This window comes from Oreochromis niloticus, linkage group LG10, assembly GCF_001858045.2.
Source record: "Oreochromis niloticus isolate F11D_XX linkage group LG10, O_niloticus_UMD_NMBU, whole genome shotgun sequence".
Lineage (NCBI taxonomy): Eukaryota > Metazoa > Chordata > Actinopteri > Cichliformes > Cichlidae > Oreochromis > Oreochromis niloticus.
This window is the reverse complement of record NC_031975.2, coordinates 12,955,737-12,974,709: the sequence shown is the minus strand read 5'-3', so window position 1 is coordinate 12,974,709 and position 18,973 is coordinate 12,955,737. Positions and strand designations below refer to the sequence as shown.

At 41.1% G+C, this 18,973-nt stretch overlaps 1 protein-coding gene across 4 annotated transcripts; it reads left to right on the top strand.

The window, feature by feature from the left end:
- The first annotated feature begins 2,273 nt into the window (after positions 1-2,273).
- Positions 2,274-18,393, top strand: phldb2a (pleckstrin homology-like domain, family B, member 2a). Of its 4 annotated transcripts, none has more exons than XM_005472137.4 (17): positions 2,274-2,427; positions 4,779-4,853; positions 5,678-6,621; positions 6,755-7,087; positions 10,483-10,617; positions 11,294-11,431; positions 11,656-11,802; positions 12,622-12,732; positions 12,812-12,901; positions 12,991-13,128; positions 13,490-13,589; positions 14,622-14,817; positions 14,909-14,999; positions 15,086-15,232; positions 15,353-15,572; positions 15,710-15,795; positions 15,978-18,393. In XM_005472137.4, the coding sequence occupies exons 2-17, from the start codon at positions 4,799-4,801 to the stop codon at positions 16,116-16,118; spliced, it is 3,072 nt and encodes a 1,023-aa protein (XP_005472194.1). In that variant the 5' UTR covers positions 2,274-2,427; positions 4,779-4,798; the 3' UTR covers positions 16,119-18,393. The 4 variants fall into 4 exon arrangements, with proteins under 4 accessions (XP_005472194.1, XP_005472193.1, XP_019219532.1 ...); XM_005472136.4 differs by having other exon boundaries at positions 14,619-14,817; XM_019363987.2 differs by lacking the exon at positions 12,991-13,128.
- Positions 18,394-18,973: the final 580 nt, after the last annotated feature.

Sequence of the window (18,973 nt, the reverse complement as noted above, 5' to 3'; positions counted from 1 at the left end):
CATACATGCAGTCAAAATCTTTCACCAGCTGGAAACATTTAGCATTGGCTAAAATGCAACAAAGAAGACCCAACACTGTTGATAAAAGAAGAATGGATGCTTTTCAAAATAACATTGTTTCTTAAAATGGTGCATTTCCTCAGTTTAAACATTTGATGTTTTCTATGTTTGATTGTGACTCAAATACAGGTTTGTGAGTTTTGAAAATCATCTTGAAGTTTGGAATCAGGGTTGTATACAAATATTAAATATACCGGTTATTTACGAGATCAACGGAATTCTGTGTCTGTGCAGACAGTGGAGCTTGATTTGTGTTATGGTCGTATTGCAATATAAACATGGACGTGATTTAATTGTTTGCGTTGTACAAATGTGACACTGCCTAAAGACATCTGGACAACCTGCCTTCATTACACCACAGCCACTTAATTATAAGCTTGGTGGCATAACAAAGACGGGCGTCTTGTTTTGCGGTTTCAATCGGACCTTAAACCAATTTTCGAATTAAACTGACGTTTTCCATCTAGATAAGCAACGCAAACAGCTGTGATGTGGGTCATTTTACGGCCCACAGCCTGCTGCGCTGATTAACTTTACTCGGGTCACTCCACAGAGTGGCTGTGGGAGGGTTTCATTTTTTCATTAGCGGTTTCACAAACTCCTCTGAGTAAATCTACATCGTTCAGTTTTAGCATGTCAAAGTGTGTGATGGTTGAGATGGCGGGCTGGGGGTTTGCCAGCTGGCCAAATAACAGATGTATTTATTTACTACAGCATTAGATATCCAAGATATGGGGTATGTAGAGAATAGGCAACTAGATTGAACTTCTCTATAAACTTTTGTTGTTTTTTTCTTTATATATTTGTGAAATTGGAACAAAAGAAAAGATCAACTGGGCTGAGGGATATTTTCTAAGAAACCAAGCTTAAGTGAATCAAATCGCCGCTTCTTATTCGCTGAGACTTTTTCACGTTATGACTCAGACCTCCCAAAAACTACCAGAGATGATCATACACCCACTCCCACAATCTGACACCAATTTCTTCCCTACTTTTTCCACAGCTTAGACTCCACAGAATCCCTTCATGCATGAGTTCAGTCTATAGTAAAAAAGAAAAAATGCTTATGTACACACGTATACACACAGAGTCTGCTGGAAATCTTTGTGTGGTTACTTTAAATCATACCTTTCTTTTGGACAGGAAGTGCCTTGTAATTCCATTGCTCTATGGCAATAACATTTCTTTGTTAGTAATAAACTTGAAGGGTTTTTTGTTTTTTGTTATAATGAGGCCCCTTTAAAGATTTACATGTGTCATTGCACTTTCCTGAAACTTTAAAGAATGCACGAGAGAGGGAGAGAGAAAGAGGCAGACAGACTTGTGAGTGTGCATGTGCACTTTTAAGACAAAGACCCCGCCACAGTATCTGGAAGTAATCATCTCGTCCCGGCTGCGCTACGCTCACAGCCCCCTCCCTATGATGTAACCGGAGTTTTTATGCATGATGGTTCGGGATGGTTTTCAGTGGGTTTTAGGGGATTTCTTTAAAAAAAACAACAACGACCATTTCATTCATTCGGCTCCCTGAAACTGCTGCTTCACTCTGTAGCCTACATTTTCTCATTGTATACCAAGATAAAATGTATGGAAGTGTTTCCCTCCACCAGGAATGAGATTATACAAACAGCAATTAAATCAGTAGGTATGCTCTGTGTTACAGAATGGGGTTTTCACCCTTTGCCTACACGGTTAGTTGGGGAGGGGGAGTGAGGTTGGCCCCATTTCAAGCACAGCAATGGGGCCTCCTCCCGCCTCCACATACTGCTGAAACAACAATCTAGGAGTCAACATTTTTTTTCTTTGTAACTCTGAGTACCGATGACTTTTCTTTTCTGGAAAACGCACACTGTGAAAAACCTCCTCTGTCTGAAAACCTAATGTCTAACTTCTGTAAGCAGAAGGCCAGAGACCGCTGGCAGGACATTTAATTAGTTTTACTTTGAAAGTGGAGAATCAGTACCATCACGTGACAAATGCAGCCTTGCAGTAATTCACTCAGAGTCCATGATGGAATAATGAAAACATGATATTAATAATCAGTGTGAGGTCAGAGGTCAGAAACAGCTAGAGTCACTTCTGTCATCCTTCCTTGCTCATCAGCAATTCTCTATCTAACCAGAGAGGGGCAGCAACCGCGTCTGATGCTCGAAAGTAAACACACACTTCCCCCCCACCTCTCCCTCTCTCTCATGTGGAGGAGGATCTCAGCGGAGAGTTGAGGGTGGGAGGGGAGAGGGTCTCCAGCCTGGTCCTTTGTCATGGAAAGACTTTAGTGTGCTGTTTCAGAGAGAGAGAGGGATTGAGTGGACTTCAGCTTCATCACTAAAAGATCCTATAAGTATGTAACGGGGACAGAAAGCAAAGGTCAGTCGCTTTTCTTTTCTTTTCCTTCAAATTTCGCTTCACCAGATGCCAAACTGGCTGGTCGGTACAAAGAGTGATGCTCCTGGAAAGTCAGGCGGCTGTGTCAGACTTGAGGTTTCTGTTTGTTCTACATCTGTCTGCGTCTGTGCTTTTACATGCTTGGAATAAATACACGTGTAAAGAAAAATAACTCTTGTAGGCTAAAAAAAAAGTTGATCTTTATTAACTTAACATTGCCAGAAAATGCTGTAGCTATTCAAAGAAAGTAGATGACAAAAACAGCAGTGGTTATCAGCAAGTTTCCAGACTACTCACTACAATCCCTGTAGGCACAGTGTGCTGTGAAATCAGGACATTTTTATCATTTTTTATCATAGCAAAAAATACAAAATACAATCAAATCTTCTTTTTATATTACCGTAACCTCAAAGTTAATGCTTTGGTTTGCTGGTCAGAAAACTTTGAAGATTTCCTATATGTTGAAAGACATATTCTACGTTTTATTTTGGCTTTTTGTAGACCCTCTAATTAGATTGAAAACGAAACTAATTGTTAACTGCATGGGATTTCCCTTCACTTTTTCCCTTGCATGGGAATAAAAATGACTGAGGCCACGGCAATTTCAGCACATTAGGGCCTTAAAAAGCAGTGTGAAAGTATTTCTTTCCTTGTTGCCACACATCAGATGAAAGCCAGCTTATCAGTGGTCATTCCTCAAACTGTTTACATCTCCTTGTGTGTTTATGATCTGCACCTCCCTGCTGGCCTGCAGCTCGAGTGATGCAGTAAAAAACTCATGCTCTTGACACGAGACTGTTTTTTTTTTTTCTTAGGAGGTCTGGAGAATGAACTCATACTGATTGATTGTGTCACTGTGTAAAAGGATACCCTGTTTCCTGTAGGCTCGCTCTCCCTCTTCCTCCAGACAGCAGGAGCAGAAAATCTTGGATCAGCCATCTCTGTCTCACTCTGTGTCTGTGCGTGTGGATACAGGAAACGTCTGACTCTTTAAAATCCCTCGATAGTATCACCAGAACCAATAACGTCCTTACTTTTCTGTGATCTTTGTGAGTTATGACCTGGAGTGAGGGGATTTGAAGATGGATTTCTTTCTTTTATTTAACATATTTTTATTTTTGCCTTCCTTTTTCTTTTCCTCAGAGGAGAATCTTTATCCCCCACTCCACCCCACTGGAAAAGCATGAGATTGAGGGCTGCGTGATTATGTTTATATAATAATCCAATCTACTCATTAATTAGCCAATTAAATGTTTATTCAAAGACACGCCAAAACCTATAATCCATCAAATTTTTTACTTTCTTTTTTTTTTCTTCTTTTTTTGATTTTGTGCGTTCAGCATGAAGTGAGTCTGGACTTCAAACTGTGTGTGAATGACTGGTCATGAGTCTGTGGCTGAAACACTGATTAAGACGCAGGGCACTGCTTTTCAGATTCGGTTTTTATTGGTGACAGAGGGCCAGACATGAAAACTTTCCTCTAGACCTGTTTTAATACTCAAGTCTTTAGGAAAGTTTTTATACGTCCTTATTTTTTGGCGTTTTGAAGGATAGGTTAACAGAGCGGTGACTTATTCTGTGGAATTTGTATTTTTTTCATGTGAAATATTAAAGATACAGTCCCTCCAACCTTAAAAAATGTAAATAATTTCAACCTGTGGAGCTCAGTTATTGCGTGAGTTGTTTAATTTTCGAGTTATCAGTTGCACTATCAGGCCGAGGGGAAGAAAAATCCACACACATTTTGCAAGCAGGAACTATTTTCTCTTTTACCAAAATACAGCCACCGTCCATATTACTCAGCAGAAGAAAGCATGTTGAGAGTGATAAGGTGTCGTGTTGCACATTAGCCATTCAGCCAAGCTTTCCTTTTAATGGATAGATGTGGGTGGCAGAAAGAAAAAAAATAGGAAGTCTCCATGATTTAGTAGCTCATCCGGTTCATGCTCAGTGGAAAGTCACAGGTTAAGTAATTTAAGAAGTCCATAAAGAAAGTGGTAAGTTTTGTTGTCATTGGTTACCCAAACCCTCATGTCCAGGACAAATAAATCATCATTAAAGTTTGACCAATTTTCTAGGAGGAGCACTGATTCTTGTAAATTGCGGAGTGACCGATGGATGATGGAGCACCACAAGACATTTCTATAGCCAACATCTCCCAAACTGGAAACTTACACAAAAAACAATTTAGATAAATAAACAGCAGTAGAAGCCATAGAAAAATATGTAAAGTATCTAACACAAGGAAGAATCTTGTTTATAGTAAATTCCTTTTTTTTAGTTTTTTGGTTTTTTCATTGATGTATATTGATTGCCTCTCCTTTCATGCACAGGGCAAAGCTAAATCAATGTGATGAAGAGCATGCTTCCCCAAAGGAGTGCTGTCGCCACACTGGGCTACAGCTCAGGTAAAACAACAACTGTATCATATTACTGATCGCTACAATTACATTATTCAGAAGCGACACTAACAGGAAATGACATCATACAATTACATTTAATATTTATTACATGCCATTTGAATGGAATCTGTTTCCACCTTTACGGAAAGAACAGAGTCGGCTGAATCACAATAAAGTGGACTGTGAGTATTTGGTTAGCTTTCCTGGAGCAGCTCCGTGTCTTTCCAGTCCATCCTCAAAGCTTCTGGGTTTCACTTAAAATGATATCTGAGTAAATGTGAATTGTGGCGCAGACGTCTGGACTATAATTTAGACACTGATCTGCTGAAAAAAATGCTGAGAATTTTATTTGAGTCTAAAGAGCGCAGTCATACTGCAGCTATTCATGCAGGGAGAGCTCACACGAGAAGCATCATTTTGCAGGAGTTGTGAACATTCTTTCATCTCAAACAAACTCCCTGATATTTTGCATATTCAACGTCTGGTCACCCATGACTCAAGAACCACCCCCCTGGCACAGATATTTTGGGTGTCCTCTTGCTGCCGAGACTATGATGTATTCTGGCTGGTCTTGGTCCACCAGCATTCTTCCATTTTTAGAAGAAACTTAACCACTGATTGAGCCAGTGTTTGTATTGGGCTCAGAACTGTATGAGAGTACATTCTTTGCTGGTTTCTCTACCCCCCACTTACTCAGCACATATGTGATAGCCCTTCTTTCAAGCTGAGCTGCTGTTTATTGTATTGAAGTACTTAAACTAACTTGACTGCTTTATGTAGGCCAAAAATAGACTGGCTTTCATGGGCTCTCAATTTTCTCTTTTTTGCAGACTGTGTGAAGATTGAGCACAGCAGTGGCGGCTCAGTGGCTGGCACGATGCTGAGGGGCTCCCGCTCGAAAGCCGAGCTACAGGAACTCATGGAGACGCTGCAGCGCAGGAAGAGCGCTCTGGAGGCTAGTCTGAGGGCAGCTGAGTGCAGCCGCAAGTACTTGAGTACATCTGTAGGAACCCAGCCCACCAGGCCGCTGTCGATCCTCAGTAACTCAGAGCGTCCCCCTTCTAGAAACTTCTCTTACATGACCAGCAACAGTGTGCCGCCGTCACCTCGCCAAGGTGATCGCCAGCTAAGCTCTAATGGCTTGCTCCGTCACTCCCAGGCTCGCCACCAATCCCAAGACAGCTTGCTTCTCTCAGATGGAAGCTCTATGGTCTCCTCTTATGGGGAGCCCATACCGCGTTCTCCCAGGGTCAAAAGCGGAGCAGCCAGTATGCCATCCAGCCCCAGAATGACCCGCAGGCTCTACTCACAGGGCAAAGCTGCAGGAGACTCCCGTCAGAGGAAGTACTCCACGGGCTCCCTCAACAGCCTGGGTATGCACAGCCGTTCTCTGCCGCGGCTTCACAATGCAGCAGATCCACCTGCGCTGTCACTGCCGTTACGCCACTCAGTAGGTTCCCACAGAGTGGTCTCTGCAGGAAACCGGCGCAGTCTCTCCTCTCTGGAGCAGCCTCCAGATGTGACAGTACCAGCCAGCATGCCCAGCACACCCAGGAGGGCTAGCCTGGCCTCTCTGAGCTCTATGGGAGTAGAGATTGATGGGACGGGGTTAGATCTGGGCATCGGAGAGAGGAGGTTGTCCTTTGGGAAGAGTGGTTTGAGTCCAGGACAACGGGTGGGCAGCATCACCTCTCTGAATGGCAAAGAGGAGCTCAAAGACTACCACCAGCATCAGAGAGATGAGCGACTCAGGGAGCAGAAAGTGCAGAGATTAGTGAGTTCTTTTTACCCAAATTTGTGCACTTTTATATCACTTTAACAATTTATTCATTCACCTGTCTGAAAATGTAATCAGTTCAATATTTTCCTTGAATAATTTTAACCAAATATCAATCAATTATCTGCAGGAATGCCAGCGTCTAGAGACCATCTTAAACCTGTGCACTGAGTTGGGACAGGTAGCGAGAGAGCCAGCGGGATCAGCTGTTTCTGACCTGCAGAAGATCAATAAGGAGCTGGAGAAGCTGCAGGTGTCGGACGATGACTCAGTGTTCTCCGACTCTCCGAGCAGCACAGCTCAAGAGAGCTGCTTTGGAGCCAAAGCCAGAGACTTCCAACTCTCTGAGGAGCAGCAGGCCAGCCAGCGTCAGCAGAGCGGCTATAGAGAGGCCAGATCCCACTCACCTGCTATCAGTCTCAACAGCAGTGCACCCTCGCCTTCTATGCATCACAGAGCCAAAGTAAGTCCAAAGAACCCATTCTCTTTTATAAGCACAAGTTTAGGAAAATGAAATAATATAATCAGTTTGTTAGAAAATGATGGTATCAACTGAAGTATTCAGAAAGAATAAATCTACATCTTGTGCAGTTTTCATTATTATTCTTGAAGTATCTTGTAGTTTGTAACATGTATGATAGAGTTCAGTACAGTTTTGTCCTTCTAGTAGTCAGGAGGTTGGAAGAGTCTGAGAAAAAAACTGGAATTTTCTGAGGAGAAATTTACATAAATAAAAAAAGACTTTGTTTGTTTTTTGGTTGTATGATGTCATACAAATTGTGGGGGTTACCCCACAATGATATAAAGTTAACGTCACATTGCCTACAATGGATGACCACCCAAACTGTACTTTGCAGTCAGCATCATATCCACACTTTAATGAGATGCTGCACGAATATTCTGAAAAACTATATTGAATCAGGTGTAGCTATAGCTTTTGTCTACTTCTGCTACACTTACACACTAAGTGTAAGCAGATTTCACTGTTTACCAGTGGTAAATATTAATGAGGTTGTGAAGCAGGGCTGGGAACTTGAATTTTCCCATGGGCCTCATGAGAAACTGAGGCTCTTGTGGCTGCCGCACCAATAAGCTGGACTCAGTTCTGCTCAGTATTAATTTTATCTCTTTAGAAGTTTATTGATGTAGCCCCCCACAGCAATCCCAGTTTGGGAAAATTAATTTCCCACCTTGGCAGTAAGGTAATTAAATTTTCTCATAAATTTAGGACTTGAATGTCAGAGAGATGTTTCCTGCAAATTTACTGCTGTAATTTGTGAAATTTGGTAAGGTTTTTTTCTTTGAATCTCCATTACTTTTAAACGTGCTTCCTGGTGTTACTCCACAACTAGCCTATGGAGTTAAGGCTTTTAGCTAACAAGTTAGCAAACAGTTATCTATCAAACATAGAGGGAGCTAAATTTAGGGTATTGTTCTGGTCTCTTGAGTTTAAAAGTTTAAAAGTGCATCTTTTTTTGGCATCTCATCTCCTAAATATGTGAATATTTATATTGAACTACATGTTCATCTGTTACTTGCTAACGCTACTTCTTTGCTAACTTTGCTGCTAAGCCTGTAGCGTCAGAACCTAAAGTAGCACTGTTGGTTGGCAAAAGGCCTTTTTAACCAGTTGGAAGACTCCTTCATGCCGCTGGTACATTTGAACTTAAAAAGCTGTGAGTTCTTTCATCTTCTCAGTAACTGTAGCCACACCATGAAAGGTGAGAGAGCTCTCCCTGCTCCGGATTTATTGTAGAGCACACTATATTTACCTGTTATGAAATTTGATCACTTGCTTTAAAAATTTGTCACTTGGCAAAAAGAGAAAAATTGTATTACTTTCTACTAACAGAATAATCTAACAACTTCTTGCAGGTTGTTGATGTAATAATGAGTGATAAATTTGGACAAGGACCCTGAAGTTATTTATCTTTACCCTGGTTACTTCCTGGATGACTTTCACAGTGACTGAGGAGCGTTGTGGAGAAGATTAATGGAACACACCACTTCTGTGGAATGCAGTTAATCTGACTCCTGATTGCTTGTTTATCTTTGTCCGTTTATTTATCAGAGTGGTTTTTTTTCAATCCAAGTTTTCCCGTCCCGCATTTCCTCCAAACTTCAGTTAAAACCTTGTTTTAAAATTTTCTAGAGATACCAAATATTTGTATTTGAACTCTGTTGAAAAGTACATAAAGAAATGAGGGGTGGGTCAAAGTTTTGAGCTGCCACCCATTTCTTTATGTTTTGCTTCCACAGAGCCAGACTCGCTTGTAATATTTAAAGTTGTCTTGAGCTGTTTTGAATAGTTCTCCAGGGTTTCTGAACTTTGAACACTGAACTCTGAGCTTTGAATGTCCTTCAAGAAGTTTGGAGAACTGTTCCTCTGTTTTTGCCTTATATCTGTACTATATTTCTATATGCCGTATGTTTGCGTACATTTCTCCACCTATTTCCCATTTTACTAGCAACGTATATAGAAATAAGTGAGTGGATCAAGACCAACATGCAGAGTACTGCTTTAAAAAATTGTGTCAGAGCTTTGAAAAATGATGTGTGCAGTCCCCCAAACTTTAAGGAAGAATAATTATAACAACTTTTAGGCATTCTATCATGACTACTGTAAGTGTGTGCTGATAGTTTCAGTTTATGTTTATGTGGCTTGTTCAGACATAAACAGAGAAATCACAGTTACACACCATCCTCTCACAGCTTTGATGTTTTCTCTCACTACTATTTTATAGATGTGTTGCAAACTAATAACCAGATGAACATGTTTAAGGTACAAATATAAAAGTAACCAAATATATCAAATACTGGAGTTTAGGCTCCCAGCCAGACCACCTCTTCTAGACCAGTTTTTTTTTCCACTCTCGAGCAGCAACAACCTAGAGTTGTGTCTGGTTTTAATGAAGAAGTCCTAGTTTTGTTTCAGTACTCAGTCATTCAAATTGTTGGGGTGGGGGGGCAGGAAATGACTTTATCCCACAGAGCATTAGCATGCGCATGTGTGTGTGTGTGCACAGCTCTGTGCAGTTGTGTGATTGGAAGAATGCTAGTGTATGTGCGTGGCAGAGACATGCGTTTTTCCAGATGTTTTGAACTTTCTGCTGAGGATAAATGGATGGAAGATGTTCCAAAAAAATGTAATTATAATTAACCCAGGTAATGTAGCAGATCCAGCTGTCATGTAAACACACGGTTATAAAATTAGGTTTCCAAGTTGATGCCATTATTTTCTGCTATTTGTCAGTCGTGACAGAGGTTTACAGACTCCAAATACCCTCTCTGCCATCTCCTGCATTCCTCAGAGCTTTGTGTGCAGTGAAAAGAGAGCGCTCACAACCCATCTGGAAAACTATAAATCCTAGTGCTGTTGGACACATGAGCGTCTGTACAGAGAAAGAAATCAACATGGCTCCTTAAGGGAAGAATACCTGATATTACAGGATGTCTCAAATACACCTACATATGACTGTGAATGAGCGTTTGCAGGGTGGTGGTCGATGGTGCAGTATGCGGGAGTGCTTTACCATGAGTGGTGGTGAAGTGCACTGATAGAGATTTCCATTACGGCCAGCGGAAAAGAATCCCTGCTGTCACTGATCCAGCTTGGATGAGTTAAAACAGCAGCTGCTGTCGTCTAATTCAATAAAACCTGATTCTGCACGGAGGCATTAGCATAATTTACACAGCAAAAAGAGAGCTGTTGTTTTTTGTGTTATTGCATAAAGGCCCTTTTTCCATTTGATTTTGCGTCCTGTAAACGTGGGGACCTTTGTTTGTATATTTGTACTTACACAATGCGCAGCCTCCTGGAGAGCCGAGCATTTATCTGCGTTCCTGATGTCGTTACAGGCTTTGGAGAGCGTGCAGCTGAAACAGGAAGTAACGCACATAGAGGAAGAAAGAATCCAGGTTTTGAATAACATAGAAGAGCTGGAGCAGAAGATCAAAGATCTGGACAACCAGATGGAGGAGTCTCTTCGAGAGGTAGACGGCACAGTGCGGCACAAACACGAATAGTTTGTTCTTCATTTTAAAATATTTAGCTAATCCGCTTTTCTAGAGATGAAAGAACCTTTCAGACGAACACATGTGCACATATAATACTCCTTACTCTATTTAATTGCTGGAGTGTTGATGGAGCAGCATGACAATACGGGATATATCCATGGAGGTCGACTGCAGGGTAGTTTTAGTTGGAAGGACACGTTTTAATTCTATACAAGCAGGTGAATGAATCTTAAATAAAAGTGTGTTAGGTATTTGTGAGACTCAGTGAGAATTAAAAACTGGTGACTTTATAACTGCTGGATGGTCAGGGTCACAGATAGAGATGGAAAATACCCTGCAGTGGGCTTTTCTACATTTAAAACTAGATGTTATTAAGAAAAGCTCATTGGAAAGTATCAATGGAAGAGTAATCATTGCTGATTAGAAATAATAAATTATTTATGTATTAAATTATCCATAAAGTAAACAGCAATTGCAGGATGAAGTGTGACATAATAGATGATTTCACTGTGATGAGTTAACTCAGGCTCCACAGATTAAAAACTGATGAAGCGAGCATCATGCTGAAATCCTGTGAATGTCCTATTCAGTGCACTAGTCGAAAAATGAGTCCAAAGGGACATTGTCAGCCTTGCGTTGCTACTTCCTGCAGATGGAGGTGGAGTGTGCTCTGCTGGAAGGAGAACAGGAGTCGGAGATGGCCCAGCTGCAGAGGGATAAGGAGCTTCTGGAGCAGCTCAAGGGAAAAATTCACAATATTGAGAAAACGAACCACACTGAGAAGTCACAGGTAAAAATGACAAGAAATGCAGTGAATTATTTCCTAGGGTTAGGTTTGTTATGAAATCTGAGAAGTATTTTTCTAGTTTTTCCACTAATCAGGATTTCAGTAAACTGAGCTAAAAAAAAAAACCCTATACTTTGTATATTCATAGATTTCTGTTAAGGCAGTTTACCCAAAGCGTTTACTCTTTCACATGGTTTGAATTTTTATGTTTCCTGGTTGCTCCTCAGGAGACTGAGGAGCAGTCAAAAAGTTTGGAGGACTTGGAGTTTCAGAAGCTGGAGAGAGAAATTAAGCAGGACGAGGAAAAAGAGAATCAGAGCCAAGAGCTGCTGCGAGAGATCGCAGACTGTCAGCGCCTTACTGTCACCCGCAAGGTACAACGTGTGAAGTTATAGAAGTGTGCATGCTTCATGTGGTGCATGTATAACTCACCCGGCATCGTAACACTCTAACCTGTATTTTTCTTCAGTAACTTTAATAACTGGGGGCCTTTTGCAGCACTGTGGCAGAATTAATCCTAACAAGATGTTAAACTTAACTCAGATCTTTAGGGTGTGCAATTGTTAAGTCTAGCCTACACAGGAATGTGGACACAATCAAATAGCACGGCTTCTTTAAAAAAAGATATTTTATATTATTTTTCTAGAGAGACTCTGTTACAAATATTATAAACACATAGTGAATTGTCACTTTAAAAAGTGCATTTTTACACAATGGAAGGTAAAAAGCAAAAACGTTTTTTTAGTGATGATTGTAAATTTGCTTTTTTTCTGTATTTTTGTTGAATTTACTACACTGTGGTCTGTTGTCATTAATCTTACTGCAGGTTTTGCATGAAAATAAAGCTTCAAAGTTATGAGATTTGCAGCACAAAGCATGAACTAATTGCAGGAAACCAGCAATGGTAAGCATGCAATGCTGAAGGCCAACTAAACACTTTTTTTTTTTATTGAGTATCAAAACCCAGAAAGGGCACAGGAACCGAGTAAAGATATTTGCTTATAAAGAGGGTGTAGTATATCCCAGAAACTGAACTGCCTTTATTAGAATTTTCTCCGGCTCACTCTGCCTTACTTTCTCAGTATATCACATCTCTGCATTGCTTTTTATTTTTACCGCGTTCTTTTGCTTCGCACTTTGTGAATGCTGACATATGTGATGCGTACTGATGCTGCGCTCCTTATTTCTCACAGGAAAGACTCATGACGCTCAAGAAACAGTCATCTCAGATTACTTTACAGGCTCAGCAGGAAAGGGAGAATTTCCAGAGAGAGAAGAACAATTTGCTCGTCATGCTTCAGAAGGTTCGAAAATTCTCTGAATGTTACAATTGTAAACACAGCCTTCGGTTTTATTTACTTAAAGAGTGCCTCATGTCTGCAGGAGAGAGAGAAATTGGTGTCTTTGGAAGGAAAGTATGCAGAGCTGTCTGAGGGGCAGACCTTCACTAACAATCCTGTAGCCATCAAAGAGGTAGGAGTCAGTGGCACAAACAGTGCAGCTTTAGGTTTTTAATATTAAAAATCCTATTTCTCCTTTTGATTCCTCTGATTTCTGTGCAGCACTTGCACACTCTGAAGGAAAGACGAAGAAGCAGCAAGGAAAATTCATCACACCCAAATGACAGTCTACCTCATAAAAGGAGCCAGCAGCTGCTCACCACTTATGGCAGATCCCTCGGACGCACGCTTCCTCCAAAGGTCTTTAGGTTTTTTCAGAAAATCTGAGCAGACGGAAAAGGTTGGCTCAAACTGGAAGTTAATGCGTGCTCCCTCAGTCTGCTATATGACTTTAAAGAGCCCTTAGCGTGTCTCCTTTTCAAAACATTTGCAGTGGTACTTTCAAAATGATTGTGCTCATGGAGATTCTGGCCTGCAGATGCTTCGCCCTAGTTATTTGTTTATCCCTTGAGAATGATCCACCCCAACAGGAATTCTCAGTTTCAGTCTGGGTTGCAACATCCATCCAGCTGATGAAGTATAAATGAGAGAAGTTTGCATTTCTGTAAATGTTGAAGAATGCAGTCCTAAACAGCGCGTGTGCTCTTGTTTCCCCTCTCAGCCTCACCTTCCTTTGTCCCAAAGCTCAAGCTGTGGCAGTGTCATCCCACAAGGCTTCTGCTTCTCCCCTCGGGAGGTGAACCCTCGCCGCTTGCCCAAGAGTGAGTCACACTGTCCTGTCTCGTCTGTATCAAACCTCTTAGTAGTAGTTGTAGAGTAGACCGGCTCTGCTCCTGGGGCTGTATGACTGTCAGGTCAGGAAATATGTGGTCTTTTGAAAATCTGTGTCACTGCACAAAGCAAGATACATTTAGTCTAAAACTGATGTTAAAAAAAACACATCTTAACAGAAACGCTACATTATACAAGAAAGAAAATTGGGATTTTTAGCTTTGCTTGTTTCAAATCAAGAAACAAATGCAAATATCTTTAATGAAACAACCAAAATTACAGCATTTTTGCAATGAACTTCAAATCTTGACGTCTTTGTTGACCGGGTCGGATATCATTTGCAGTCAGTTGCTGTCTTTCTTTTCTTGTTTTCTTCTTTTTTGCATCAAGGCAGTGATAAAATAACCATAAGATGCATTCTGTCTGCTATCAGTTTGCCTTTGAATGGGGTCGAGTTGGCAATTATGGCACATCAAAAATTGTAAATATGTTACACTTACTACCTATACTCTGCCAGAACCTCATAGATGTGAAAAAGAAATTCATAAACTCATCTACAAGTAGGGATGCTGAAGGAAGACAAATGACTCAGGTGCTCAGCAAGCTTGCTTTTATATAGGAATATAACCAGAATACAACAAGCGTAGCCAAGTGCAATACTGCAAATATACGCCACAGACGAGCTGCACTCATCAGCACAGACTGACTTAGATTGATTGCAACGTGCTGGCAATCTGTCTGGATTTACAAATTAGACAGCAATTATTTGCGAACCTTTGCCAAACTGTCTATAAATGATTACAGGCAGTCTGAGTCAGACCACATTTGTTAGGTTACCACCAGGTAACCTGTGCAATTGCCTATTTTTACTCTGTTTACTCTGTTTTTATAAGAGCTAATCCTGTTTGGCCATGTAGTTAATGCATTGCAGCTCTTTGGATGTGATTTTGTCTGTTAATATTAGCTCATGTGTCCTGATGGTATTTCCAGTTTGTTATTTTAATATTTTCTTCTGTCAGCAGGCAACAGCCACGCGCATGTAAATGAAGACAGGCAAAGACAGAGTGATTTTTGCAACAGGTTGGTCTCTGAGCCCAGCGTCTTCCTGGACTCTTTCTCTTACCCGGACAACAGCCAGACGTCAGATACCATCAGCGTGGACAGCTCTGACAGCCTGGAAACCAGCTTCTCTGCCTGCTCCCCAGACAACATCTCAAGGTTAGAGACAGGAAACACATCAAAGGAAGTTTCTTCTTTCTTTGATAGTTCTATTTGTTACTGACAGCTTGTATTTTCCATTTATTATCAGTGCCAGTACCTCCAATATGGCAAAGATTGAAGAGATGGAGCGTTTGCTCCGCGAGGCCCAGGCTGAGAAGCTGAGACTCCTCGAGCATCGAGTACTGAGCCAAATCTAACCTAAATTGTAACCTTGCATGTCGGATGTGTGCATTTGATTATAAATGTAATTTACTTACATGTGCAGGAGCGGGAGATGGAGATACGTAGGCAGGCTCTGGAGGAGGAGAGGAGAAGAAGAGAGGAACTGGAGAAACGGCTGCAGGAGGAAACAAGCAGGAGACAGAAGCTTGTGGAGAGAGAGGTGAAGCTCAGAGAGAAGCAGAGATCACAGGTATTCACAAAAACTCACGAGAAGATGTTGGAATCCAATCTTTAGTTCACATTAGCTTTGTGTAACTACATTTCAGATAAAGACGAATAAAATGTCTACTTTCATCTAATTTTATCGCAGTCCCGGCTGTTGACAAGATACCACCCAGTTAGAAAAGACGACTTTGATCTTCACGGCCACATTGAAGCAGCCGGACACAACCCAGACGCCTGCTTCCATCTGGCCATCACTGATAAAACCTGTCGCGGGTTCCTCGTCAAAATGGGAGGAAAGATCAAGACGTGGAAGAAGCGCTGGTTTGTCTTTGACCACAATCGCAGGACACTCACATACTATGCAGGTGAGTATCTTTCTTTTAGGTCTCTACTTTGATGTGCAGCTTTTTTGGTGCGACAAAGTTGCTGCAGCAATGGCTGCAACTTTGAGCTACGCTAGGATACGTTGATACAGCAGTTCTGTTTATACTCCCGGCTGCAGACAAACACGAGACCAAGATGAAAGGCGTCATTTACTTCCAAGCCATAGAGGAGGTGTACTATGACCATTTAAAGAATGCGCACAAAGTGAGTCCGTTTACGTGCGTGTGTTTGTGTATCCGTGGCATTTTACCACATGGCATTGTATAGTATTGACACCTGTTTGTCCTTTTTTCTCCCTCTCACTCATGTGTGTCCTCCTCCCCCTCTCCTTTACTCTATATTATTTCACTTTTTTCTCAAAAATGACATTCACTTCCACACACAAGAGCCCCAACCCCTCGCTGACCTTCAGTGTGAAGACCCACGATCGGGTGTACTACATGGTGGCTCCATCCCCTGAAGCCATGCGTATCTGGATGGATGTTATTGTAACCGGTGCTGAAGGACACATGCACTTCATGGTGTAACAGAGCTACAATTATTGTTAGTTAGGTTACCTAAAAAAATTTAAGCTTCAGTTTACACTTGTAGTTGTCTACAAATGAGCTTGAGCATAACTTCTGCTCAAGTACAGACTTTGTAATGTAATCTTGTATAAGTAGATCAAAAGAAGTGGCATGAAAGTTTCATAATCAAGCTGTTTACTTCTTTCAGCACTTAAAACTGTAGCTGTTGCATTTTCCAGTTTTTCTTTCCCCAATACCCTCTTCCTGTTTAATCAGCTCCCCTTCTAAACTGCGGTACACCCTAATGCTGCTTCACTACAGATGTATGGCTGCCCAACAGCTTTCTGTAAACTGTGGCCACCTCTTGCTTTTTTCCAGCTGCAGTCTGGTTGCACTCCGCCTTTAGTCAGACTGAAATTTTTTTCCCCTGAATGACTCTGATGTATTATTTCGATATCGTCACTAATATTCAATTATTAGCAATACTGCATTTTAAAGTCAGTCACTTTGAATGCTGCTGCCAGCATAAGCTCACTTATGCTTATGTGTGCATCACTTCCATTTAAACGAACGAACCATTTTTCTTCACACATGCAAATTACATTTGTGAAGGATTATCGTAGGCACTTTGTGACTTTATTGTTTTAAGTTATTAGCAATTTTAGGCAAATATTTGACTCCTAGAGGCAGAAAATGACCACAGTGCAGTTAGATTCCTCTGTCTGTAGTTGTGGCTGCAGGCCTGACGTGAATGAAGCCATGCTGTGCAGCGGTAATGCTGTATGTGCTGCATCACCCACGTTCCTCACACCTTTCATATCTGCGTTTTCACCAGCAGAGGTCCTCAGCAAGCCCTCAGACTGGAATGACGTAATCCTGTGCTCTGGCCAAACTCACTTAGTATATATGAGTAATTATTGAAAGCTTTAATAATCTACATGTTTAATCTAATCTGTTTACCTGTAAAGCCTAGTTTATTGTGCAGTGTTTAATATTTAACGTATTCTCTGGCTGTGTTTGATAATCAAAGATCACTGTCACACCAGGTGACGAGCTGTCGGGGTACAGACTGCAGGGCTCACTGTAGAGTGCAGATCAGGCTGCAGAGCTGACAGTGTTGCAGGTGAAGTTGTTGCTTGTTTGGTTGATGCCTCTCTGTGACGAGAGGTGTTTGCCAGGTAAACATCTCATCCTTGTGCTGTTGTGCACTGTGTGAAACATAAGCCTTGAAACCCCCCAAATTACTGCATTTATATATACATATATAAATATTTTTGAATACACTTCATATTTTATATTTTGTTTATAAACAGTAACTCTATGCAACAGATTTTTATACTCAACGTGTGTGATAAATAAATAATTATGATCATGAGTCACATTGTTAAAGGTATATTATTTCTTAATGTGGTGTCGGTATAATACATGCAACTTACGCAGTAATGAGCATGTGAACTAAACTGATAAGAAACCAAAAAAGTGAATGGTTTTCAAATACAAAGGAGATTTAGAAAAGGCAAACAAATGAAACGTGTGTATTGCATTTAGCACCTTTAAATAAATACATAAAGGAACAAATATTAGAAGATAATATTGGAACACAACAGATGTACTGCTAATGCCTCCAGAATGTCACTTAAACTTCACGAACTGTGCCATAAATGTCTTTTGCTGCTAAAAAAATAATTATATAGGATATAAAATAGTATATTCCACTGAATAACTTAGTGTAATTTAATTTTAAACCCTATAGCATCTAATAACTGGTCTTATGTGCTGTTCATGTGCTCATTAACGCACTCATGTTTGAAACCCCGCCTTCCGACACCGCAGCCTTTTATTGGTTGACCTAGTGGGGTTGGCATGGAAACAAAGAATGAAGCATGCTAAATTAGGTTCTAAAGAGGCACGTAGCCTCTCCAGAGGCAGAAACAGACACACAAACACAGACACGCCACAGAAAGCCAGGTTGGCCTCGGTGCATTATGGCTGCTGTAGTTTGTGCTAAATAATTGGGGCGGTGGGGGGGCTGTCTTCAGAGATAGCGAGACTGTGTGCACGGAAACAGACAAAACAATCTGTATAAACACTGCGGAGACAGATCATACAACATAGCATAAAAGTATTTTCCACTAACACACACACACACACCGTTGTCGCGCGGTGCTCTCGGCTGTTATCTTTATCACTTACAGTATGAAATCCAGACTGCTGGATAATCATGTGAATGGATGCTGACACAAAGCAGCATTCACGTACACAGGATCACACCAGCGTTTTCCAGCGATGGAGAGCATAATGTCGTTATCACCTTGTGGCACAGTGCGAGCCTGCAACTCAATACCTCCTCAGACAGACGTGATTATAAATCTACAGACATTTATTTAAGTGTTTAAATCTCAGTGTGCAGGTGTTATGCCAGGAAGCAAACATGTGTTGCGTCAGGGCCTTAGGGAGCAACTGTTCCTTTCTCAGGAAGACGTGTTGCCCTCGATAGCCTGCATCGACACCTGATGTGGTGAAATCCTCGTGTTTTTCTCTTCTCGGCCTGCGCCCTCTGGCTTTCAAAATCAAACAGAGGTCTTTTTGTGTCACCTCTGCAATTCTCATTTTGTAAATCAAAAGAACATTCAGCCTTTACTCCCTCTTCGTAACGCAACAGTCCTCTTAACATCATCCCATGACTCAGATCAGTTTCCCATCCTTAACCTGGGGTTTTAGCTTCATCTGCTATTAACCAGTCAAATTTTTCATGCATTTTCTGTCTCTGTGCAACATTAATAAATGATCTTTGTTGCTCATTCCACCTTTTTTGTAATAAAATTATCAGCTTGTTCTTTTCCGCAGTGATATTAAACTCCAAAGCAAATCATCGA